This window comes from Castor canadensis, chromosome 10 (assembly GCF_047511655.1).
Source record: "Castor canadensis chromosome 10, mCasCan1.hap1v2, whole genome shotgun sequence".
Lineage (NCBI taxonomy): Eukaryota > Metazoa > Chordata > Mammalia > Rodentia > Castoridae > Castor > Castor canadensis.
Genome location: NC_133395.1, coordinates 64694274 through 64719221, shown reverse-complemented (window position 1 = coordinate 64719221; position 24948 = coordinate 64694274). Strand labels below are relative to the sequence as shown.

The window sequence follows — 24948 nt, the reverse complement described above, 5'->3', positions numbered from 1 at the left end:
ACGGCAATGGCTGCTATGACGCGGAGGCAGGGGGGCCATCCTGCCGCTACTGCGTCTAATTTCTTGGAAAAGTATGCCACTGGTCTCTTCCAGGGACCTAGCTGTTGGGTCAAGACTCCTTTGGCTACCCCCTTTTTCTCATCTACAAACAGAGTGAATGGTCTTGTAGGATCTGGCAAGGCTAAGGCATGGGCCTGCAAAAGAGTGTCTTTTAGCTGATCAAAGGCCTGTTGTTCTCTCTCTCCCCAACTCTAATCTGGAGCTTCTTTGGTGGCCACATATGGGGGTCTGGCTATTTCCGCAAATCCTGGAATCCAGAGTCTACAGAACCCCGCGGAGCCCAGGAATTCTCTCACCCCCCTAGTGGATGTCGGGGATGGGATAGCCAGAATAGTCTGTTTCATGGCATCAGTCAGCCATCTTGCCCCATCTGCAATCCGATAACCCAAATATGTCACTGACCTTTTACAGATGTGAGTTTTCTTGGCACTTGCCCGATACCCCAGCTCACTTAATTCCGTTAGCAGGTGTTCAGTAGCCTTGATGCACTCCTCTCGGGTTTCTGCCGCTAACAGTAAGTCATCAACATACTGTAATAGAGTGACTCGTGGGTGGCTCCGGCGAAAAGGTTCCAGGTCCTGGCTCAGGGCCTCATTAAACAGGGTGGGAGAGTTTTTAAATCCTTGCGGCAGTCTGGTCCAAGTGAGCTGTCCGGATTGGCCCCCATCTTCTTGCCATTCGAAAGCAAATAGCGGCTGACTAATTTCTGACAATGGAATGCTGAAGAAAGCATCTTTCAAATCAAGGGTTGTATACCATACTTGCGAGGGGGGTAGGTGGCTGAGCAAGGTATAGGGATTCGGAATGGTGGGATGAATGTCCTCCGTCCGCTCGTTTACCTTTCGTAGGTCTTGCACAGGCCTATAGTCCCCGCTTCCCGGCTTTCGGACGGGGAGCAGAGGAGTATTCCAGGCAGACTGACAAGGCCGCAGTACTCCTTCCTTTATTAGCCTGTGGATATGAGGGGCTATGCCTCTTCGGGCCTCCTCAGGCATAGGATACTGTTTCACCCAAATGGGGAGAGCAGAAGCCTTCAATTGTATAACTACGGGCGGGAGGTGTTTGGCGAGGCCGGTTCCCGCAGTCTCTGACCAGGCCGTGGGAAATCTTTTTACCCAATGAGTCATGTCCCCTCCTGGTTCCTGTTGACTCTCAAACAGACGATGCTCGTCAGCCAATGATAGGGACAAGACATGAATCGGGCTCCCTTCTTGATCAGTCACAATTATTCCATCTGGTTCAAAATGGATATGGGCCCCTATTTTGGTGAGTAGGTCCCATCCGAGCAGGGGGGCGGGGCTCTCAGGGACAACCAGGAAGGAGTGTGTGACCTGGTGTTTTCCTAAGTTCACCTTTCTTTTGGTAGTCCATGTACATAACTGCGTACCAGTGGCCCCCTGAACAACACTTGTTCGTGCCTTGTTCAAAGGTCCATGTGCCTTGTTTAAAACCGAATACTGGGCACCGGTATCCACCATGAACCCCATCGGCTTCCCCTCCACATGTATTGTTACCCAGGACTCAGGGAGGGGGTCTGAGCCCCATCTCCTTCAGTCCTCTTCTCCGGCTATGAGGACTCTGGCCTGCTCTACTGCTCGTTCCCTTTCCCTGTTTTCCCCCGGTCTCCTTCCAAACCCTCTTCTTCCCTTTAACTTAGGACATTCTCTCTTCCAATGCCCAGTTTCCTTACAGTAAAAACAGTGTTCCTTATCCGGGGTCCTGGCGTGGCCCCCTCCCCTGGGTTGGTCCCGGACACCCGCTAGGAAAATACGGGCCATTTCTCTCTGTTGCTTTCGGTTTTCCTTAGCCTGGAACTCCCGGTCCTCCTTTCTCAATTTCTCCTGGGCCTCCCTGTCTTCCTTTCTCCGTCTTTCCTCCCTTTCTTCTGGAGTTTCCCTAGCGGTAAAGACCTTTTCCGCTACCTGTAGCATTTCCCTTATAGTCATCTCCCTTAAGTTTTCCTGTTTATTGAGTTTTCTCCTAATATCTGGAGCTGCCTGATTAATGAATGAAAGTACCACAGCAGACCGGTGGAGGTCCGCCTCAGGGTCAATAGGGGTGTACTGACGGTATGCCTCATAGAGGCGCTCTAAGAAACCGGCCGGGCTTTCGTTTTCCCTTTGAATGACTGCTTTCACTTTTGCAAAATTGGTGGGCCTTCTAGTGGCCGCTCAGAGACCGGCCATAAGAGTCTGGCGGTAGATCCGAAGATGCTCCCTACCTTCTGCGTCCCGAAATCCCAATCAGGGCGGCATAGGGGAAAAGCCTCATCTATGGCCGGTTGGAGAGTTGTGGGCCTCCCATTATCCCCCAAGACGTTCTTCCTCGCTTCATTGAGGATGCGCTCTCGTTCCTCTGTCGTAAAAAGAGTATTGAGCAGCTGATGACAGTCATCCCAAGTGGGACGGTGTGTATGCATGATGGACTCCAAGAGATCTATGAGACACTTGGGGTCTTCAGAAAAGGGCGGGTTCTGCGTCCTCCAGTTATATAGATCACTGGAGGAGAAGGGCCAGTACTGAAACTGTTGCCCTCCTCCCGGTCCCCCTTGGCCCACCATCCGGACTGCAAGTGTAGGGACAGTTTCCTCCCTCTGTATTGATGAGGAGGGCCTGTCTTCCCCCTCCCTTTCCTGGATCCCTCGGGGGCGAAGTCTTCGACCCATTCCTCCTCCAGCTGCCAGTCCTATTGAGGTGGATGAGGAAATTTCCTCCTCTGGGGCACTGGCTTGGCTAGGGGGAGTCATATATGGAGGCAGCCGATCTTCCTCTGCCCCTGCGAGGGATGGGTAAAGGGGGGAACTCTCTGGTAAGACCGGAGATGGTGAAGGAGATGCCCTAATTTGAGGACCGGTCAAGGTGGGAAGAGGAAGTTTTTCCTCCTCCTTTATGACCAAGGCGGGCGTGATTGGGGTTTTAGCCCCGGGGGCCGAACTGGAGGGGTGGGTCAGAAAAACTGTTAACCAAGGGGGAGGGTTCCTCACCAGATCCTCCCAAACCAAAATGTAAGGAACTTGGTCTGGATGGCCTCGATTGTCTGGCTGAAAAATGACTGCTTTAACCTTAGTGATCATGTCTAGGGAGAGGGAACCTTGAATGGGCCACCCGACTCCAAAGATGGGCCACTCTGTAGAACAAAAGGTGTCGAACTTACCTTTCTTGATGACCAGACCCGCATTTAAGGCCCTTTCTTTAACTTCTGAAAAGTGAGAAAGGATCAAAGACTTTGGGGTTGTTTGTCCCTGTCCCATTGTGGAAGGAGAATCAAACACCAGGAGAGAGAGAACAAAAAGGGTGAAGACAACAATAATTCCACACACACAAAACACTCTCCAGCACTCGCTCGGACCGGTCCTTCTCTCACACTGGTGCGCACCCCATTCAACCTCCTCACCGTCCAACTGGGATATCAGGCCGAAAGGCGTCCACTTGATGGGTGGTTGGTCGACTAGTTCAATTAGTTCTTCACCTGGTGCCAGGGCTCCTAAAATGCTCGAGAGGAAAGCCTCTCCCAATAGGACCCTGTGGTCCTCTTTGCGAGATTCCCAGAATGAATCTCCCTGGGGATTGGCCGAATCCCCGCCGCGGCCCAAATGGAACACTCAAGTTCCTCCAAATGAGGGTCTGGGATCCCCTCCCAATGCCTAGGACTTGGGATCGCCCCTGCTTTCTCGCAGGCAGGTTCTGTCTCTCGAGAAAATGAAATCTCGGTGGAACCTCCAAATGTTAGGACCCGGAATCCTATTCCCCCGAGAGACAGAGAGCCAGGCGTGAATGCAATCTACAAAGCAGAGTTTATTGGGCTGGCTAGCCAGGGTCGAGCTCCCACACGGACACGCAGGACCGGTTAGGAAAACACGACCCTGAGCCTCTTTAGGGGAAATCTTATATAGACCGCGGTGGCGTGCATATTTTCGTTATCAACATTGGGCAAGCAGGCAGAGCACATCTTGCGCGTACCTCACATCTTGCACGTACCTCACATCTTGCATGTACCTCCCGCTCACATTCCCCACATTCTATATGCCCTAACCGAGCCCTGCCGCATTGCTTATCTTATCTACACGGGGTGTTTGGTACTGGTTTCTCCAACAAGGGGGTTGGGGCCTGCTGAGATGTCCTATTCCTTTCAACACATCCTACTTTAAACAAAGAGGAGCAAAGACAGAGGAAGACCTTTTGTAAGTCACGCACTGCAGGAATGTTTGCTTAATAAGTGAGAGCTGTACTTACCCATCCTGCCAAATAGATGCTCTCCAATTTCAGTGGGGGCCCCCCCCGTGATGCCTCAAAATCCTATGCTTTGTACCTGTGTCATAGCTGTGCAAAGCCTCATCCTGCACACCCTTCCCACCGCCTTGCTCTCCTCATATGACCTCTCCTCCTGCTTCATGGAGATGTGTGTGCTTTGCAGGTGGGCTTGCTCAGTTTCCTAACTCCATGACCTCTACATTCAGAGTCCTGCTCTCTCCCTGTCTTCTTCTAAGGAAAACCTGCCGCTTTCTGCTGAACGATCTTCTTTTCATGAATCCTTGAAACCCCAGTCTTTTCTCAGTGACCTTGTGTGTATCTCTCACTCATCTTTCTACTGCATTTTCAATGTCTCTCTATTACGGGTTGAGTGTCCCTTATCTGAAATGCGTAGGACTAGAACTGTCTTGGATTTTGGATTTTTAGAAGAGGGGTGTTCATCTGTACCTCCTTTCCCTCAAGCTTATAAATATACCCAAATCTCTCTAATCTAAAACAAAACTCACAAAATCCCCTTGCCCTCTAGATAACCCTTCAGTGCTAGCTTCCTGAAAGAGGAGCTTAAACTCATTGTCCCCACTCTCTTACCTACTATTGCTACTCAGTCCATTCTGCCTTGGCCCCTGCTGTATGAAACATTCTCTCCAAGCTCATCTGCTACTGTGAATGGCCAGGACAGCTATCACTTCCCAGTTCTCCTCCCACCTGGCTCCTCCGTTGCTTCCATGACCCGTGTATTTTTGTGCTTACCAGCTCTCCCCCTCAGTTTCCTTCACCTGCCCCTCAGACAGTAGTGACCTTTGAGATTATTTTCTTGGTCTACTCTCTCTCTCTTTAAAAATACCAGTGTTTCAGTCTTAGACACAATTTCAATTCCTAATGTACTAATTACTATCATGTGTCAATGACAGGACAAGCTTTGAGAAATGCACTGTTTGGTGACTTTGTCTTTGTGGGACTATAACAGTGTCCCCTCACAGAAATCTAGATAGTATAGGTCAGTTTATTTTAAATTGTTGTTATGTTTAAGTTGTCGTTAGCATTAGGTGGTACATGGTATGTGAAAGTGCCCTAGGACAGCCACTGGCATGTTTAAGTATTTAATATGTGGCATTGGTTTTATTCTTCCCTCTTCCTCCCCTTCTCTTTAGGTGTAGATAGCTATTAATACATGTGATGGGGGTGAACACAGACCATCTCAACAGAGGACTGACTGACTCCACACTGGTTGGAAGTCAGGCTGTTGTAATACTTTATTTCCTGAATGAAAATGTGACTTTCATATTGCGCAGGTGGAGGTGGGGACAGGGAATGAAAAAGGGAAGTAGTTTTCCTATTCGTGCTTTCATAGCATCACGTGGACTCTGTTTGTATTTCAGAAATTTTGAAGAATCTGAAGATGAGTTGAGAAATGAAGTAGTGGAATCCCTAGAAAATCTGGCTACTTCCCAAGAGGAAGGAAAAAAGGAAGAGGCTTCTAACTCCTCTACAGACATACCAGGAGAAAAAGAAAGGACAAGCATGCCAAAATCTGAAGAATCGAGTGGGGGTTCCCAGGAGGTTTCTAATCCATCCTAATGACCACTTTGTATTGTTAATGAAGACCATGTACCAACAAGGAGTCAAAAGATGGAAGTGTGATCACTGGGCCTTTTCTTTTCTTTTTTTTTTTTTTGTGTGTGGTGTTGGGGATCAATATACTGTTTGTTTTTGTTTTTGTTTTTGTTTTTGAGGAAGAGTCTCATTATGTCGCTCAGGCAAACCTGGAATTCACTCAGGCTGCGCTCCAACTCCCAATCCTCCTGCCTCAACTTCCAGAATGCTGGGATTACAGATGCAAACCACCGCACCCAGCTTCCATGTACTTCTTCTTCAATAATAAGTATCTATTAATTATAGTATCTGTTTAGAAAAAAAAAAGCTCATTTATTTGTAAGAGTTTTTCAGGAATCCAGAAGACAATTTTTCTTTCAATTTAGATAATACAACACTTTTGAGTATATATATTTATATTTTTACTTTAAAATTTCTGTCAAGATGGGGCTAGGGCTGTAGCTCAGTGGTAGAGTAATTGCCTAGCATGTACAAGGCCCTGGGTTTGAAACCCAGTGCTGCAAAAATTCCTATTAAGAGCCAAGCATGGTGGTACATGCCTGCAATCCCAGCACTCAGGAGGTTGAGGTAGGAGAATTCCAAGTTCCAGGCCAGCCTAGACCCTTTCTCATAACAAACAAACAAATTTCTATTTAGAAGTCTTTTAGATATAAATGTGACATATAGAATAATATAGCTCAACACTCTGTTTTAGAGATCATGTCCCAACCTCAAGATTTTGTGAATATGTAGTTACCTGGCAAAGGGGATTAAGGTGGCAGATGGATTAAATTTGCTAAGCAGCTGGCCTTCATAGGGATGGTACCTTTGATTACCCAGGTGGGCCTTAAAAGTAGAAAAATAATGCAAAAAAGAAAACCAGAGGGTGGAATACGGGGCCACAAGCGAAGAAGTGCAGGCAGATGCTAGGGTCTGGGAAAGGAGAGGAAATGGGTTCTCCTCTTGAGTCTCCAGGAGGAACACAACCCTGCCAATGCCTTAATTTTAGTCTAGTGGAATCCTTTTCAGACTTCTGAGCTGCAGAACTGTAAGATGATGTATTGTTTCAACCAGTCTATGATAATTTGCTAGGACAGGGGTATGCAACTACAGACCCTTGTGTTTAAAATAATGAATGTCACTTTGTAAAACTGTGATTTTGAAATTTCTTAAGTTACATTGAATACCTTTTTTAAAGCTGATGTTGACCCTTATGGAGTAAGGCAAGTGAGGAAGGAGAGCAACAGAGAAGAAATCAAAGTGGAGTAGCATTGGTTTGGGGCACATGGAATGGAGCTGGGAGGCCTTGTTGAACTGGGTTTCAGGCACATCCACAGTGGAACCACCCATCAGTGCCTGGTGATTATTTTTATTTTTTAAAGAACAGATTTGTTTCCAAAAAAGTAACGTGTCATTTTAGATTTTTTTTTTTTTTGGTGGCACTGGGGTTTGAACTCAGGGCCTTACACTTGCTAGGCAGGTGCTCTACCACTTGAGCCATTCTGCCAGTTTTTTTTTTTTTGTGTGTTAGGTATTTTTGAGAAAGGGTCTTATGAACTTTTCCCCAGGCCGGCTTTGAACTGTGATCCTCCTTATCTCTGCCTCCTGACTAGCTAGGATTATAGGCAAGAGCCACTGGTGCCCGGCCCTAGGTCATGTTCTTGAGGGACAACTCATGACTTTGCTCTGGCTTTAGGCTTGGCTACATCCATTAAATTGAAACTATTGCTCATATCTGCATGCTTTTTTTAAAGAATAAATTTTATTAGAAAAATCAGCCTCTTGCTAGCAATGTATGGCAGCTATCAAACTGATCACCCCTTAATTGGTACCAAAAAGTGTATCATTGTTCAACCTTCCTTCTTGTAACATTTACATAGAGTACAAGGGAACATAAAGCATTAGAATGTTGGAACTGATGCTTCTCTGCACCCAAAGATGGCTTTAGATTTAAGATACGGAAAGAGAGTTAGCAGATGAGCACTGGGAGAGATGGGGTGAACAATAGAGACCAAAAGGTCTACAAACTTGTATAACTTCTTATAGTTATGTAACAGAAGGAACATTTGTATTGTATTAATTGACAGATTTAGCATGCACTCTTATTTATTCGTTTATATCAAAGTCCTGGAGTCTGGGGTACATTTACATAACTAAACACAAATATTCTGAAAGCATTGATAACAGTGGTTTTTATGTCATAATTTTGCCTGTAAGATGATCTTGTAAAATGCTCTGGAAATCATTAAAATAAAAGTAAAAGGGGGGCTGGCAATGTAGCTCAATGATAGAATGTGTGCTTCAGCAAGCATGAGGCATGGGTTTAACCTCTAGCACAAGAAAAAAAAAAAAAAGCCCCTTGCCCCAAAGTATATGAAGCTCTGTAATTTTTTTGTATGTCTGTAATTCTCATTAAAGAAAGTCTATGAAACCTAATAACCATTTCTTAGATACCAAAAAGCAAGGCAGATTTATTTGTCCTTTTTCTTCTTCTTTCTTATGTCTTGGCATGTAGAACTGGGAGACACATGAAGGGTATAAAAGGTATCATACTGGGAAAAGTACTCAACATAATGAAGAATCACTTCTTTAAGTCATATTTAGGTAGATTTTACATCTATGAGATCTAAATCATATTTAGATGCAAATAGGTTACTACATGAAGTCTCCAGAACATATGCTTTACAGTTAAAGTCTAACTATGTGAATGTGAAGCCCCAGTGCTATGGGTCTAAAACATACATGCTCAGACCACTTAAAAGTGAAGTTTTAGAGGAATTAATAGTCAAACAGACAGGAACTGACATACAGTTTTGGCATTTTTTTACAGTACCGGTAATTCAGTTAAAAAATATATATGTATATATATATACCATATTAGGAACAATGGAAACAAACATGCAAGTCACATTTTATGTTTGTGATGCAAGAAATTCATTAAAAAAATAAGCTTAAAAGTGTTTTAAGGAACTCCACAATCCTTTCTTTTTTCACTACATCCTTCTGCTCTGTTCATTTCATTTTCTTTATCTGTAGTCCCATAATTTTCTTTGTGTAGATGGGTAGCATGAATCTTACCTCAAAGATTAGCCACAAAATAAGAAAACACACTGGACCAAGAGTCAGAACACCAGATTATAACTGTCATTAAACAGTTTTGTGACATTGAAGCAGTCCACTAAGTTCTTGAGAATTAAATTGTTTTTGTCTGTAAAAGTGAAATAAGAGAAAATTAGACTAAAGAATTTATTGGGTTCTTTCCAGCTCCAATTTCCAGAGTCTCTGTAAATTGTATCTTCTCCAACACAAAACTGTGTTGGTGCGTCACATCTGTGACTGTCTTGCTGCTCTTTGATCTGATGACAGAAGATGGGAAGCAGTGAGTGAATCAACAACAAAACTGGGAGTAGATAGATAATGAAGCTGGCTAGCTGGAAGAATAGTTGAGAGGAGAGTGCAAGGGAATAATGTACCTCTTTCCATGCACCTAACACAAACACAAATCAGACTGTGAAGGGCATCAATTTGCTGACCTAGAAGTGCCAAAAGTTTAAGTCTTTACAGCCATATCTGCACACACAATCAGGACAGAAGTTACATTTCTAGCTATTGACTCAGTAACCAAGGATCTACATAGCGTTAATGCATTAGTAAAGACAGGATTATAGACTTACTATAGGTTATTACCTTTAATTAAAGCAACATGAATTTTCAAGGTAGTTTTATATAATTTCCCTCTCAGTGTGGCAACTCTAGAAGGTAGTAAGATTTCAGATGAAAAAAATTTGGGACTCAGAAAGATTAGCAGCATTAGGGTCAGAGGTCAGATGTCTGTAAAGGATGAAGTGGAAGTCTGGCCATGTGTGTTAACTGCTAGTCCAGTGCTTTTTTCAAAATGCAAACATGCCATCTTACAATGAATAGTGCTGATCAACACACAGTGTGGATAGGTCTGTATGACACATCACCATGGTCAGAAAAACAGCTTATCTTGCTGTTTTCTTGACTGAATTAGGCTGACTCCCAGCCACTGAGATGTGGAGCTGTTAGGAATAAGCGACCCATACAAATCTGCTGCTCTAACCAAACACCATTTTCCACGAAAACCTAGTTATGGAAGATTGCTGGTGGTATCTTGGCCTCGATATGCCTACACATACCCATGGAGCAATCTGCTCACCCATATCTTGACAACAAGCTTTGGGAACATGATTAGATACACCTGCTTAAAAGTTTCTTTTTAAGAAAATCATTAGGTACATTTGAAAGGATCTCTCACAATGCTCAGTCTCATACATGTAGTTAAAAAAAGAGTTGCTCATGATGGGGTTTAGAATTTAAATGTACCAGAACTTTTGGGGTTGGGGATGTAGCTCAGCAGGAGACCACTTGCCTCGAATGAGCAAACCCTGGAGTTCAATCCCTAACAACTTCCAGCCTCAAGAATTCTTCTAAAGCAGGTTGCACTTACAGTGCTTCATTTTCTGGAAGTACTGCCATTATCCTGACAAAAGAAAAGTCATGGTCATTGTTTTTGATTTTTGCCTTTATGAGGATAAAATCATGACAGTTTGACATGAACAATTTAGAGAGAGAGAAAAAAAAAAAGAATTTGTGTTCCAAAAATGTTAGAATAATTCTAAAGTGCTAGTTAATCTTATCTGTCATCTATTTTTCTCCCAACATTTCTTTTTATTCTAAAAGGAAATTTTCAGCTGGGGGTGCAGCTCAGAGGTAGACTGTGTGCCCTGCACGTATGAGGCCCTGGGTTTGATTTTCAGCACTACAGAACAACAAAAACAAACAAGTAAAACCCAGGAAATTTTCTTTTCTGTTTTCTAAGGTAAAGTGATTTAAAAAAATTCAAGACTAATTTTTTCCTCTCAGATCTCTATTTTTCAGTATTTGAAGCCAACTAATAATCTAAAATTGCTACATTAACCTCTGAAAAAAAAAAGAAAAAGAATTTTTGTGTCCCCAAAACATTAGGATAATTCTAAAGTGATAGTCAACTTTATCTGTTGTTTATCTTCTTCCAACATTTCTTTTTATTCTAAAAGGAAATTTTCGGCTAGGGGTGCTGAAACACCCTATTTCATTTTCATTGAAATAAATACCTTGTCTGTATACATATTGCTGAGACCATTGCTCAGGTTGACTTTAATATAATAGAGAGTTTGGAAAAATATTTACATGTGAAGGTGTTTAACCATTTGATTTTAATTCTGGTGCTGGGGACTGAACATAGGGCTTTACACATACTAAGCATGTGCTCTATCACTGAGCTATAGTCCCAAACCCAAATATTTTATAAAAATAATTTTAATTTGTACAGATATGGCATTATTTAAATAACTTCTCCACAGACGACAGGAAGGTCACTTCAAACTCTTGATCAGAGAATCTGCTCACAGATGCACGAGCGTTTTTTCTGATTTGGAGTCTCTTCTCTGCAGACAGGGAAAGAATATAAGCCATAGTTTCAGCGTAGCTGTCTTCACTTTCAGCCAGAAATCCAGTTATATCTCCTTCATGAGGAACAACTATGTCCAGCTTTGGGCCCCCTGAATTGTGTGCGAGGATAATTGTGCCAGCTGCCATACACTCCACAACTCCTGAGAAAGAAAAAAATGCATACAGTCTCATAAGCTTTTGAGTGTGTTCAGAAGTACAAGGATGAGCAGAAACCTTCAAAAATTTTAGAGACCTGTGAAAAATTTAATTAAATGTCTATAAGTATATAAATTTGCTCATTTAACTTCCACAGTGCAAAATAAAATAATTTTAAAGTTCTTTAGCTTTCAAAGTTTCACAATAACGCTGCTTTACTCTTAATTAAAACAGATAAATAGATGGAAATCCACAAAAATAGCCTACAAAAAATATACAACACAAAGACTAGATAATGTTAGCAAAATAGTAGAATATTAACATGTATCAGAAAGATAAAAATAGTAAAAAGACACCAAAGGCAAAATTTTGAGAGTTCAAATTATATTAGCAGAAAAAAGAAAGATGTAATCCACCTTAGGAAGTATACTGTGGCTGGTGCTTATGGTAATACCTGGATTTCTGGCACATTGGAGGTTACTGAGTGCCCAATGGCAGTGCTGAACTAATTGGAAGTGGTGGTTAGTTTCTGACAAATGATGTAGTCAGCCTTTCTGAGCTGTACTCCTAGAGAGAAATGAGCACTTGAGAAAATGCTGTGAAGTGTTGGATTCTCTCAAGGATGGTACAGAGCCGGTGTCATCCTTGGTGCGCAGGAGAGAAGTTACAACATTCCAGCTATTTCTTCCTTTTTTCTTATTTTTTTCCCAGGTGCTGGGGACAGAAACCAGGGCCACGGCATGCTAAGCAATCACTCTACCTTTTTAACAGTGGTGAAATGCAGAGTCTGGTAAGCATCCCTCTGCACATTCTTGGAGACCTCAATCTAATCCATCGTACTTTTTTCCTCCACTACACCTTCCTGTCCACATCAGCATTTAAGCCAATTGAAACTCATAGAAACCAGGCACACAAACACACATGCCACCTTGAGTCTCAATCCTCACCAGCCATCCTCTCTTCTTTCACTCATAAATTCACTGACAGTGCAGTTTGCACTCATTAACTCCACCTGCTCACCTGGAACACACTCTTCAGCTTACCACAAGAAGAGTTCCACTTCCCCGTCTCTGTGACCCTGCTCTTGCCCAGGTCACCTTTCTCAGTATATGGGCATCCTGAGACTTAAGGTCCTTTCCCTTCTTCCTAAACATGGACCCATGGCCAGTCTCTCTTTGCTGGTTTCTCTTCTGCCCACTTAACCATTCCTGCTTTCAGCATTTTGCTGAGATGCTCTTCGTGCTCTGCACACTTTCCCTACCACCTTATCCATATCTGGGGGGGTGGTGTTTCAATAACTACCTGGAGAAGGAGAGCCCTCACTCACATCCCACATCCCTCATGCTGACTTCAGACTCACATCTACCATGACCTATTGGACACAAGCCCTTGCACATCCCACACCCTTGCATGACTCAAACCCTATTCATTGCCCCTGCTGGCTGATTCCCTCTCAGGGAAAGCTAATACCACTGCACAGCTGCCAGGTGGTCATCTTGACCTCCGCTTCCTTCCTCATTTGATACACGTAGCCAATCACCTGGTCCTCTTCAGTATGACCTCAGAATCTTTCTTGAGCAGGTTCACCTACCAAGTTCACACAGTCAGTACTCCCTGACTGGGTTGCTGCCGCTTCCTGTTATCTGAGACCTGTTCTCTCTGACCCTCCCAACCCACTCCTCACAACAGCAGCCAGGGCAGATTTTAAAAAACAGAAACTTTGAAAATGCACTGTGTCAAATCCTTCCATCCTTCCCCACTGGTTTAACCTAGCCCTGATCATCTCTTTGTTGTTTTGCCCTTCTCCTTTCAGGATCCAGGCATGAGACCTCTTAGTCCCTTGAATGTAGCTGCTGATGCTCCCACTGTCACCATTCACAGTGCTGTTCCCTTGGCTGGATACTTCTGCACCTTGGCTGGCCAACTTCTAATTACTGTTCAGGACCCAGCCTGAGTGTCACGAGACTGACTTGGGTGACTGTTCCTTCTCCAGAAATGTGTGTTTGGTGTTTTTCAGTGGTTTTCTTTTTTTTTTTTTGGTGGTGGTACTGGGCTTTGAACTTAGGGACTCACGCTTGCTAGGCAGGCACTCTACCACTTGAGCCATTCTGCTAGCATCTCAGTGGTTTCTAATTATCTGCACTTTCCTGGCACAGCACTGGCTCATGACCAGCCAAGTCTGTAGCTTCTAAGGGAAGAGCAGTGCTCTTCTCAGTCATATTCCCAGCACCTACCAAGTGCCTGGCCCAAGATGAGTGCCAGGTAACTGTCAGCAGAAGGAGACGCAGAAAATCAGACTCCAGGCAGAAGGCTGGATCAAAAAGTTCTTGCTGAGCTTATGGGTTTACTATTATGCTAAGGAGGCATGAAAAAATATAAAAAGTTATGGTCTTAGTATGGGAAACATTACCTGTATGTTTTCCTGTTTTTTCCCTAACAACTAACAGAGTGAGTCACAAAGACGGCACTTAAAAATTATATGCTGAATCAAATCAGACTTGAAAGCAGTATATGATTTTTACACTAAAATGTGCACTTACATGAGGCCAGACAGGCATCAGTGGCTCATGTCTGTAATCCTAGCTACTAAGGAGGCAGAGATCAGGAGGCTAGAAGTTCAAAGCCAGCCCAGGCAAATAGTTCGAAAGATTATCTTGAAAAAAACCTATCACAAAATAAGGGCTGGAGGAGTGGCTGAAGTGGTAAAAGCTCTTGCCTAGCAAGCATGAGGCCTTGAGTTCAAACCCCAGTGCTGCCAAAACAAACATGAGGCCAGAACAGAGATAGCAATAGAATAAACAAAGAAATAATAAAGGAGGGGGAAGGGAAATAAAGGAGAATGATAGAGGGGGTATATTCAACTATTATAAATTTGATATATCGTAAGAGCTTTTGTGAATGTCACATGTGTCCCCAGCACAATAATAATAAAAAAGAAAACAAATAATAAAGGACAAGGAGAGGAAATTGAACCCTTATGATGGGATATGCCATTCCAATAGTGAGTGCAGAAATCACAAAAGACCAAAAGAATTTCTGGGAGAAGCCCATCTGGAGACATGAGTTGAGGCTTCCCATGTTCTACACAAATGCTCACAACCTGAGCAGCTATATTGAAATATTTCTACCTAGGCCCTGTCCAGAGATTCTGATTTGGTGTTCAGTAGGATTAGGGTAGGGCCTAAGAATCTAAGTCAGTATGTAGGTGGGTTTAAATGGGGAGAGAAGGCTGAAAGTAGCTCAGTGGAGAGCACTTGCCTAGCATGTGCAAGCCCCAGCGCCACAAAACAAAATGGAAAACTTAGCAGTTAAGAGCAGCTGCTATCTGGGTTAAACTCTGGGTCCTACCACTTCCTACATGACTGAATTTGAGCAGCTTCTAAATCTCTCAGTGTATAAATATCCATATCTACAAATGGGTGTAATCGATTTAGTTTTAGAGAGGATTAACTACATAAAACTTGTAAAAATTTCAACAGAGTGACCCATAAATGGTCAATAAATATTAGGGGGATGTGTGTGTGTGTGTGTGTTGCTGGGGACAGAAGCTAGGGCCTTGTGCATGCTAGGCAAGTGCTCCACCACTGAATCACAACCTCAACCCAAGTGTTATTATTAACCACTGTCTTACAGGGTCTCAAATGAAGAAAGCATATTTGGTGGGTTAGGGAAAGAGAATCAGGACTTGATGCAGACAAGGTACATTTTATCAAAAGTACCTAAAATATATATCTTATGACAGCAAACAAGTTGCTTAAAAGAAAAACTCACCAATCCCAAAATGTTCATTCCACATGGTATGCAGGCCAATTGTTGCTTCAGACAAGTAATTCTTTAACTCATCAAATGGAATGTTTATTTTAAATTCCACATCTTCTTGAATCCCTAAATCCTTAGACAGCCTTCTCAGTTGGTTTACTCTAAGTTCATCATCTTTGTTTCGACAACCTCCAATGAGGATGAGTTTAAGGGGAGGTGAATCAGCTGCTTTTTTATCCAGCAATTTAGCAAAGGCTCTGATCTGCAAGGGCTGATTCTTTTCAGGCCTGAATTGGCCAATGGAAACTAGTAAATGTCCTAGGGTCATCTTTTTCTCATGTAAGGGAATATCCAGAAATGTCTGTACATCACACGGTGGATAAACAATGTTAGTACAATGTCCGATCTTCCACAGTGAGAGAATATGGTTTAGTGTCCAAGAAGAATTGACCATGACTACATCACTGCAAGAACCAACAAGTCCATAAATAAAAGCAAATAAATAGTAGTAGATGAGCTTTACTTTGCTGAGGAAACGATTCCTGGTAATGAAGGTTGCGTTATTAAATCCAGCATTTTGATTCTTCACTACGGAGAGCATGTCAGTGCTGATAGTGGGATAATGAACGTAACTTCCAACTCGGCATCCCCCTATATACTTAAACAGAGGGAGTGTGAACGCATAGCCCATTGAGTCGATGTAAACATCAGGAACACACTGCATCAGAGCTTCCCAGCCAAGAAAAATGGATCCAAGACTTTGGCCCAATAGTGTAAAGTGGGGGTAGTGGGAATCTTCCACAAGGTAGCGTTTCTTTAAGAAAACAAACTGCACTGGGTGACTTAATCTGATGTTAAATCTTCTGAAAGCACCTTCTAGTATCTGTTGACCAGTGACATTAACATCACCAGTATAAACAATATAAACTGCTCCAGGATACCTAAAACAGAACAGAATAATTAAGAATGCCATTAGGTTAGGTTACAATCAAGCCAACAATTTTAGACAGTTTTCTCACAATCATAAACAAGCTTATTTTTATACTAAGAAATGTTATCCACTGTTTTTCATTCATTACATTTGAAGTGACTGCACCCTTTCCAGAGTTTTCTACTGCCCAAGGACTAAAATGTTGTGTTCAAATGAAAGCAGGTGTGTAAATGTGTGTGCCCCTCAAAAACTTATGCTGAAATCTAATCCCCAATATAGTGATACTAAGAGAAAGGGAATCATAATGAGACTAACGGTACTAATGCCTTTATGTATTTATTTATATTGAGGTTAGACCCAGAGCCTTCTACACATTAAACACACACTATACCATTGAGCTACACTGCTAGCCCCCTAAAGCCTTTATAAAGAGGCCTAATGGAGCCTGTTTGCCCCTTCTGCCACATGAGAATACAGCAAGAAGCAGCCATCTCTGAAGTAGAATGTGATCCTCTCCACACACCAAATCTGCTGGCACCTTGATCCTGGACTCCCTAGCCTCCAGAAGTATGAGCAATTAATTTCTGTTGTTTATAAATTATCCAGTTTAAGGTATTTTGTTACAGCACCTTGGTTAGATTAAAATACCATGCCTTCTAATGCTTTGCTACTCTTGGCATTTAGGCACAGCAGATACAACAAGAATTTCTGACTTATCAATGAACAGTTTTCATTTTTAGGAAATGTTAAAAATTTTATTTTAAGGAACTGGGAGTATGGTAGTTCAATGGCAGAGTATTTGCCTACTACCCACAAGGCTGAGTTTGAGCCCCAGCACCATAAAGAAAACAAACAAAAAACCAAAACTTATTCTGACAATGTTCTTAGTATAAAAACAGTAATGAAATATTAACAAAATATTCCTAAGCAAAATTAAAATTTCTCTGAAGTCATCTTTAGATAAGATCATAATGCTAAAAAAAGCATTGCTCAGTGTCTTCATCTGAGAAATTTAAACAAGTTTTTCTTTTTTTTTTTTTGAGTGGAGTGAGGCTTGCTATGTTCCCCAGGCTGGCCTCCAACTCCTGGGCTCAAATGATCCTCCCAGTTCAGCCACCAGACTACAGATGGGCACCACCATGCTGTGCCTAAAATTCAACAGGATCTTACAGAGGCAGGTGGGGATGAGAGAAATATTTTCTTAATGAAGAATAATTCAAAAAAGGAATTCCTAGTTACAATTAAGGCACAAGAGAAGATAAACTTTGGATAATGATTTTTTAAAATGGCAACACTATAGCAAGTTTGCTAAGAGGGTGCATACCTACTTTTTCTGCAGGGCTCTCAAGGCACACCATAAAACTCTTTCTCCTCCACCGCCAGCATTGCAGTACGGATGAAAAAATGCAATCACCATTTCATTTTTCCCATTTTTTCTGGTTGACAATGACCTTTTCTTTCTCTGTAGCAGCAGTCTGAGTCCCCAAAGGACAAGGACCAAGCATACACATAAAGCTCCACAGATAATCAGCCCAGGGAAGAATAATGAGTAAAAAAACCTGAAATAAGAAGGAAAAGGTCAAAGTCAATTTGATGCTTATTAAGAAAAGTAAGACTACAACTTAAGGTCTATGTCATATACTTTCTTTATAGATTAGCAGAAAGAGAAGTTTTGTAGTTTATTTGCCTGCTACAAAATTATTACTCACTTTTTGAAAAAAACTTGTTTCTGCAGTGCTGGGGATCAAACCCAGGTCTCCTGAATGCTAGGCAAGCACTCTACCAATGAGCTACACCTCCAGACCTTAAACATTCTAGCAAGGGGAGGTATTATGTGCCTAGAGTCCCAGCTGCTTTGGGGGACTGAGGCAATAGGATCTCAAGCCCAAGATTCAGCAAATCTTTTGCTCTTCATCTGCAGCATCGACTTGAGTGTTTGTTGGTCATTCTTTCATGTAAAAATGATGTTCCATAAAAAAGGTGTCTAATTCAGCCTGTAACACAGAAAATCATTTAAGAACTTTCTGTGAGCTAACCATCACTCTTCAATATGGAGAAATGCTTTATGTATAGTCCCTCATACTCAAGGGATGAGATTTAATAGTAATTTCTACTGTTTCATCACAGACATTCTTAATCAAAACTGGCTTTAGCAGATACAAGGTGGCAAAAAATACAATGAGTACTAGCACAGTTTGGCATCACTGCCTTGAGTCATACTAAGGCAGTTTATCCATTCGTGAATATAACTCATCAGTGTAAACATCAACATAACAAAAAAGGCAAACGTTGTCTTAACAGTACTGTAAAAAACAAAAAATCCAAAACCCTGAATACCCACTGAAAGAATTGTGGACCTGCATGGGTCCCTGGATCACACTTTGAGACCCACCATCTTAACCAATTGCAGAGTTTGACGAAGTACTAAGATTTGCCATTTATTTAACGTTTGAAATGTATGAGTTCATAAAAGCAACACTATGTAGGAAAGTTTGTTCTCCCAAGCTGTTTTATTTAAAATGCAGATGACTCATAGAATCGCAAGACTTTTATAACAATTCCTTTAAATGATTTAGGTAGAAAGTTCATATGATAGGCTTTTCAAATTAAACTATTTAACTTAAAAATCAGAAAAAGGATCACATGAAAGACTAAAGTATGGAACTTTGAAAGTTCCATATACATTTACTATACACGTATAGCACTTGCACATCAAAATAATCAATTTTAGAATTTGTTTAGACATAACTAAAGTTTGTACTATTAAAAAATGTTAGCCAAGTGTGATGGTGCCTACCTCCAGCACTTGGAAGGCTTAGGCAAGAGGATCAAGAGTTCCAGGCCAGCCTGGGATAGGCAGTGAGACTGTCTCAAGAATCCAAGGGCTAGAGATGTAATTCAGTGGTAGTGCACCCACCTTGCATGTGTATTGCCCTGGGCTCAATCTCCAGCACTGCACTCACCCACCAAAAAATCTTATCTATATTTAATCAAAAGGCTTAAAAAATGGTAACTGTAAACAATGGTGAGCCACTCCTTCAGCAAACAGTCAATATAATGTACAAAGCACTGAACAGGGGATATTCTGTATGGCAGGGAAGCATATGAAGGCTGGGAATAGATCATCCCATTCAGAATGTTTTAAATAATGATTATAGAACTTGAAGTAGAGAAGGCAAAAAGGAAGAACTACCTGAACTTTGGCAAGTATAGACAATAGTATGTACAGCTATTTAGGAAGTTATGTTGTTAATTATAAATTTCCAACCTGAACAAAAATATGTAGGCTAAAACGAGCTAGGATTGGGGAGCCACTGGCTCACGTCTGTAATCCTAGCTACTCAGGAGGCAGAGATCAGGAGGATCTCCGTTGGAAGCCAGCCCTGGCAAACAGTTCAAACACCTTATCTCGAAAATACCCATCACAAAAAAAGGGCTGGTGGAGTGGTTCAAGGTGTAGGTCCTAACTTCAAACTCCAGTCCGCAAAACAAAACCCAAAAAAAGCGAATTAAGTGGGTAGAGCTGGGAGTAGTGATACATACAGTAGTAATCCAACACTCAGGGAAGGCTGAGGCAGAAGGATCCTCAGTTGGCAGCTAGTCTGGGCCACACTGCAGGACCATCTCAAAAAAATCCCCCAAAACCCCAAGCCAAACTAAATGAGCTACGTAGGTAGAATATAGAAAAAGGCATTTGAAATATAGTCATATTACAACAATGGTGGGAAAAAGTCAGGGTTTTTTCACCAAAATGTTGGCAGCTGTTATCACCAGATGGTAGCGTTCCTGGTGACTTTTCCTTATCTATTGCCTAATTTTTCTAGAAGGAACTATGTATTATGCATATAATAAAAACGAAGGTAATGTTTTATAACTACCTTTTACATCAATCATAAAATAAATCCGTGGATGACCAAGAGGCTTCAACATAAACTTTATAATGAAGTGACAAAAAATGGCAGTTTGGGTGAGTTAAAGAGAAACTAAGAGGCGAAAAGGAAGAACCAGTTTCTTCTTTACCGAAGACAGAGACATGACAGATGGGAAAATCGCTGTGGCTCAATCGCTATAAAGGAAAATAAGGAAAGAATGTAATAACTTATGACAGACTTTGGATTGAAAAGAGAAAGAAAAGGCCGAAAAGGAAGGAAACGACGCTCAGCAAGCAGTGAGGCAGATGAAAAAACTGAGGGAAAGTCTAGCATCTATCAGTCGCCTCCAACCAAAACTAGGAGATCCCAAAGAAAGAGCAAATATCCTAAATTCACGACAAGGAAGGCTATTATCTCGCAAACTTTAGTTGCACTGGATAGGCAAGTAACACCAGCAAAGTGAAAACGCCTGCGAGCCCGCACCGCTGGCTCCTTACCTCAACAACTCACACAAACACCAGCTTCCCGTGGCGGCCGCCATCTTCCGCCGACCCCCGAACTCAGGAAACGCTTGGCCGTTTCTCTTCTCTATTGGCCCCCGAAGAAGTTTGCGGCTTGCTATCCCCGCCCTCACTGACCTGTGTGCATTTCCATTGGTTACCAGTAGTAGCTTCCCACGCCCTCTGGCCAATAGAATCTGCCAGGGCGTAGACAAAATTTCCGCGTGGCGCACACGGGTCCCGCCCTCATGGGCCCCGCCACAGTGGTAGTAGGACTTCGGGAGGCGTGGCCTGTGATAGACAGCCAGCGCTCCCGCCCCCGGCCCCTCCCCCACCGAAGCCCCGGCTCGCATACCCCCCACCCCCTGGCCCAGAGCCCGCGGCCGGTTGGAGAGCAAATGGGAGTTCCTGTCGGGTGCCGGATCGATCTTCCAGGTGCAGAGTTCGTTCACCCAGCGGTTGCGCGTTTGCCACCCACGACGTCTAGGAGCTGGGCGCCAAGTCTGAGAGGGGGGCTGCGCGGAACCCACCCGCCACCGCGCCGCCGCTCCACGCCGAATCGTTTCCCCAGAAGGTGGGCGAGCCCTGCGACCCGAGTCTCCGGTCCCCGGCTGCGCTGCTGGCCAGTCCTCCCTCCGCGGCACTCGGCGGAGATACGAGGACCGAGTCCCGAGCGCATCAGCTCCAGGTAGCGGAGACCGGGCGGGAGGGGCCCGCTCGGCCAAGGGCACCGAGGCACCGGCCGGCCGCCCCGGTGTATGCGACCCGAGGCCCCGCTCCCCGCGCGCCCTCATTCTCGTGCCCCCAAAGTGAGGGGCTCGGCGGCGCGCGGCTTTAACCCGTAGGGAGAGGGCTGCAGATCCCCGGGTCCAAGGTCTAAGGGGCTGGTCCTCAGACCCCCTCGGGTGAGAGTGGAACCCGGCAGTCACACCCGCTCCTCTTCTCCCCGGGTTTTAACGCCCCATTTCCCTTTCCCTGTCTAGGTGACCTGTGGGCTCTGGGTCGGATCAGAGAAGGAGCTGGCGTATGTGGGGAATGATGCCTGAGCAGGAGAGGCTGGTGACAGCCAGAGAAGAGGCCAGGCGGAAAGTAAGTTTCCAGGTGTGCGCACCTGCCTGGAGGGCTTTCCTCCCCACCTGCCCTCCAGATGATCCAGAACCCAGCGCCAGGGCCGGGGACTCGGAGTTGGGGAGGAAAGCACTCTAGAAGGAGCGTTGTCACTGGTCGCCGGTGTTCAGGAACACTTGAGAACCCAGCACTTTTCTGTTCATCTCTATGCTGGTAAGGGGTCTGATGCCTGCCAGCTGAAGAGGGTGAAGTTGCTGTGTAAGAGCTCTAATTGCTCAAAGCTAGCTACCTGGGGAAGTTACAATCTGGTGCCAGACTCCTATATCCAAGTCCAGCAATATTGTTGTTTTTCTAAACTATTTTGAATTCATTTAAATTATACAAGTAATACATTAATGCAGTCTTTAAAAAATGCAAACGGTATGGAAATATTTCGCATGAAAAGCCGATCTCTTTCCAGTCCTTTTCTTCACGGACATATCTTCATTCAGCAAACGTTTAGTGAAAATTCAGCTATGTTTCAGGCGAAGTATTGAAGAGTTGATAGAGTGGTTGAATACACACACACACACACACACACACACAGAGTCAGAAAAATCTTTTAGATTTTTTGTGTGTTGTTTAAAAATGTTTTGTTTTACCTAAATGAACCCATGCTGTGTGTTCATCAACTTTTTTTTCAATTCACAATATATGTTGGAGATTGTTTCACCATGTATCTTAGTTTAACTTCTGCACAGAGTGGCATCACAGTTTGTTTATTGATTCCCTGTGAAACCTACAACGGCCCTGGCCCAAACTGACCTCACCCTGTTCTGGATTCTTTTGATAATAGCTTTATCATAAACAGTCAACATCACTGAGCTTATTGTGTGCCAGACGTTTTATTAAGTACTTTGTATCCTTCTGTGTGCATTCTTGCTCATTTAATCCTCATAACTCCCACTGTTTTTTCCTCCCAGTGCTGGGCATCAAATCCAGGATACTGTGTTCCTATGTTCTGTTCCTGAGCTACAACCCTGCCTTAAAACCCTTTGCTGTAGATTTTGTTTTTTGTTAATTTTTGTGCTAGGAATTGAACCTGGGATCCTGCATTCTACCAGTAAGCTTTCCCCCAGCCCTGTTGTAGGTATTACCATTCTGTTATCACAACTTGTTTAACACATACTTTTAAAGTAGTATTTGTGAGAAATTCTAGGCAGTGGGAATCTGCTATGATCAAGACCTTTCCTTTAGAGGGGATTTACATCCTAGTAGGAGATACAGAAAAAACAGGCTAAACAAATAAATAGTGTTATTTCAGGTACTGATAAGTGCTGTGAAGAGAATAAAGCAGGGTAGGGGCATACGGAAAGGCATGGGTGGGGAGGAAGATTCTGTTTTGAGTAGGTGAGAAGAGAATGCTCCCAGGGGATGTGGCATTTGTGAGACCTGAATGATTCAGATTTCCAAAAAGTATGCTGGCTTGGGAAACAAAGTGTCTAAGTCCTAAGACTGGTGTGATAATAAGAAATGCATATTTGATCTTTGTCCTAGGTTCCTGATGAGTTAAACTCTTGGAATTTCCTGGTAGTGATGGGGCATTTTTTGTTGTTCGTGATAAGCTTCTTTCATACCTGAATTCTACTAATGAGATGGACCTTGACTGAACCCCAGGATAGCTTCAGAATGGGATTTGGTTGCCAGAGGACTCTACCATGTAATTAGGGAGTTAGAACTTTTAGCCCCATCCCCTAATGTGTGGGGAGGTGACAGGGACTGGAGATGAGTTATCACCAATGGCTAATGATTCAACTAATCATATCTATATAATGGAACCTCTATAAAAACCCTAAGTGGTGGGCTTGGAGAGCTTCCAGGTGATTAAACACATGGAGGCTCTGGGAAGGTGGCCTGTCTGGAGAGGGAGTAGCAGCTCTGTATACTCGTCCCCTGCCCTGCCCACTTGTCCCCTGCCCTGTCCTATTCATTTCTATGTGTCTCTTATATTTGGCTATGTCTGAGTTTGTGCTTTATAATGAACTTGAAATAGTAAGTCAAGTGCTTTCTTGACTTCTGTGTACCACACTAACGAATTATTCATCGTAAAGTTTTGGGAAGCCTCCAACTTGATAGTCAGTCATTCAGGTCTTGGGGCATGACTCAAGTGGTAGAGTGCCTGCATAGCAAGCACCAGGCCCCTGGGTTTAAACTTCAGTACTGCCAAAAAAAAAAAAAAGAAAGAAAGAAAAGTCACACATACAGCAAGTCATTCAGTTTGGGTGCCCAGAATTGGTGACTGGTGTCAGAAGCAGAAGGCAGTCTTGTGGGACTGACCCCTTACTCTGTGGCATCTGTGCTAACTTCAGATTGTGTTAGAACTGACTTGTGTCCTCTAGGAAGAAAGAGAATCAGTTAGTGTGAAGAAAAGTCCTACTTTTGGGGGGTCAGAGTAAAAACAGTGCAGAAGGAGTGGCCTTAGTGTTTGAGAAACGGAAGAAGGCCAGAATGGCTGGAGCAGAGGATGAGGAGGAAACAGTAGGACATGAAATCAGAGTTCATCATCACTTTACAGATGGGAAACCTAGGCAGGCATTAACTAACTTGCCCAACAGATCTTGCTTATAAGAGGGAGATCTAGAATTGAGTACTGGTGGGGCCTGTCTGGTTTTCTCAGGAACTTTCTGTCTTCTAGACTTGCTTGACACTTGATCAGGAAGAAAGGCTATTCAAACTAATGAATACGCTATATTGATTTTCTTTGCAATTCTTAAAAGTAGGGACCAGGTTTATACCGTTTAAAAAATGTCCTCCATATGAGATAAAGGTGCCCTAAAAAGTTCAGGAATGAATGATTTTATACCATGATTTCCCTACGTGTTTTCAGGATTTCTCTGTGGGGCAGCTGTGATCAGATGACATAGGTCCTTCAGTCCTCAGTTGTTATGGGATACTTTCTGTTGGCCTGGTACAGGTCAAACAGGGGGATACAAGATGAAGAGAGGCCAGCCCCCATGCCCTGTAGGTGCTAGAACAGGTGTCTACTTAGGTCAGCATCCACAGATGGAATGATCTGCCTCTCCAGGGAGCAAGAGACACAGAGGAACATGAAAAGGAGGTGGTGCTTGAGTGGTCTTGAAGGAAGAGCAGGCTTGACTGGATGGACAAGAAAGGCAGGACTTTCAAGGTAGCAGCCAGCATGTACAAAGATCCAGAAGACTGGAAACAGAAGGAGGCTCTTGGGGGTCAGGAAGGACTTGATAAGACTGGAGAGTGATTGTAGAAGGCCCTGTTGATCAGGCCAGGAGTTTGGACTTCACCCCATA

The 24948-nt window shown here is 43.4% G+C and overlaps 3 protein-coding genes and 1 non-coding gene across 11 annotated transcripts in view; 3 read left to right on the top strand and 1 right to left on the bottom strand.

Annotated features, from left to right (window-relative positions):
- The window catches only part of Nek5 (NIMA related kinase 5), a 79918-nt gene extending 71017 nt beyond the window's left edge, over window positions 1-8901 (top strand). For all 5 annotated transcript variants that reach the window (XM_074043464.1, XM_074043463.1, XM_074043465.1 and 2 more), the window contains one exon: window positions 5690-8901. In XM_074043464.1, the coding sequence (XP_073899565.1) occupies window positions 5690-5888 (199 nt within the window). In that variant the 3' untranslated portion in view covers window positions 5889-8901. The remainder of the gene's footprint in view (window positions 1-5689) is intronic.
- Window positions 8902-10356: 1455 nt separating this feature from the next.
- Window positions 10357-10489, top strand: LOC141413193 (small nucleolar RNA SNORA69). The gene has a single exon (XR_012438002.1). It is a non-coding gene; the product is annotated as a small nucleolar RNA SNORA69 (small nucleolar RNA).
- Window positions 10490-11209: 720 nt separating this feature from the next.
- Alg11 (ALG11 alpha-1,2-mannosyltransferase) lies at window positions 11210-20718 on the bottom strand. 2 transcript variants are annotated; one of them, XM_020152872.2, is made up of 4 exons: window positions 20573-20718; window positions 17532-17762; window positions 15285-16213; window positions 11210-11518 (listed from the first exon to the last, which is right to left on the bottom strand). In XM_020152872.2, exons 1-4 carry the CDS (start codon window positions 20614-20616, stop codon window positions 11247-11249), a joined length of 1476 nt encoding a protein of 491 aa, XP_020008461.2. In that variant the 5' UTR covers window positions 20617-20718; the 3' UTR covers window positions 11210-11246. The 2 variants fall into 2 exon arrangements, with proteins under 2 accessions (XP_020008461.2, XP_073899584.1); XM_074043483.1 differs by lacking the exon at window positions 20573-20718 and adding an exon at window positions 17913-18162.
- Window positions 20719-20928: 210 nt separating this feature from the next.
- The window catches only part of Atp7b (ATPase copper transporting beta), an 88756-nt gene continuing 84736 nt past the window's right edge, over window positions 20929-24948 (top strand). The window contains exons 1-2 of one of the 3 annotated variants that reach the window (XM_074043459.1): window positions 20929-21149; window positions 21559-21664. In XM_074043459.1, the coding sequence (XP_073899560.1) occupies window positions 21602-21664 (63 nt within the window). In that variant the 5' untranslated portion in view covers window positions 20929-21149; window positions 21559-21601. The other 2 variants (XM_074043458.1, XM_074043460.1) reach the window with 2 other exon arrangements.

What these genes read in the sequence shown, in the direction of transcription:
- Alg11 (XM_020152872.2), bottom strand. Translation starts at nt 20,616, where the DNA reads ATGGCGGCCGCCACGGGAAGCTGGTGTTTGTGTGAGTTGTTGAG. An exon ending in TGTTTGTGTGAGTTGTTGAG is followed by an intron (nt 17,763 to 20,572) that starts GTAAGGAGCCAG and finishes TTCTTATTTCAG; the next exon opens with GTTTTTTTACTCATTATTCT. An exon ending in TTGAGAGCCCTGCAGAAAAA is followed by an intron (nt 16,214 to 17,531) that starts GTAGGTATGCAC and finishes GTTCTGTTTTAG; the next exon opens with GTATCCTGGAGCAGTTTATA.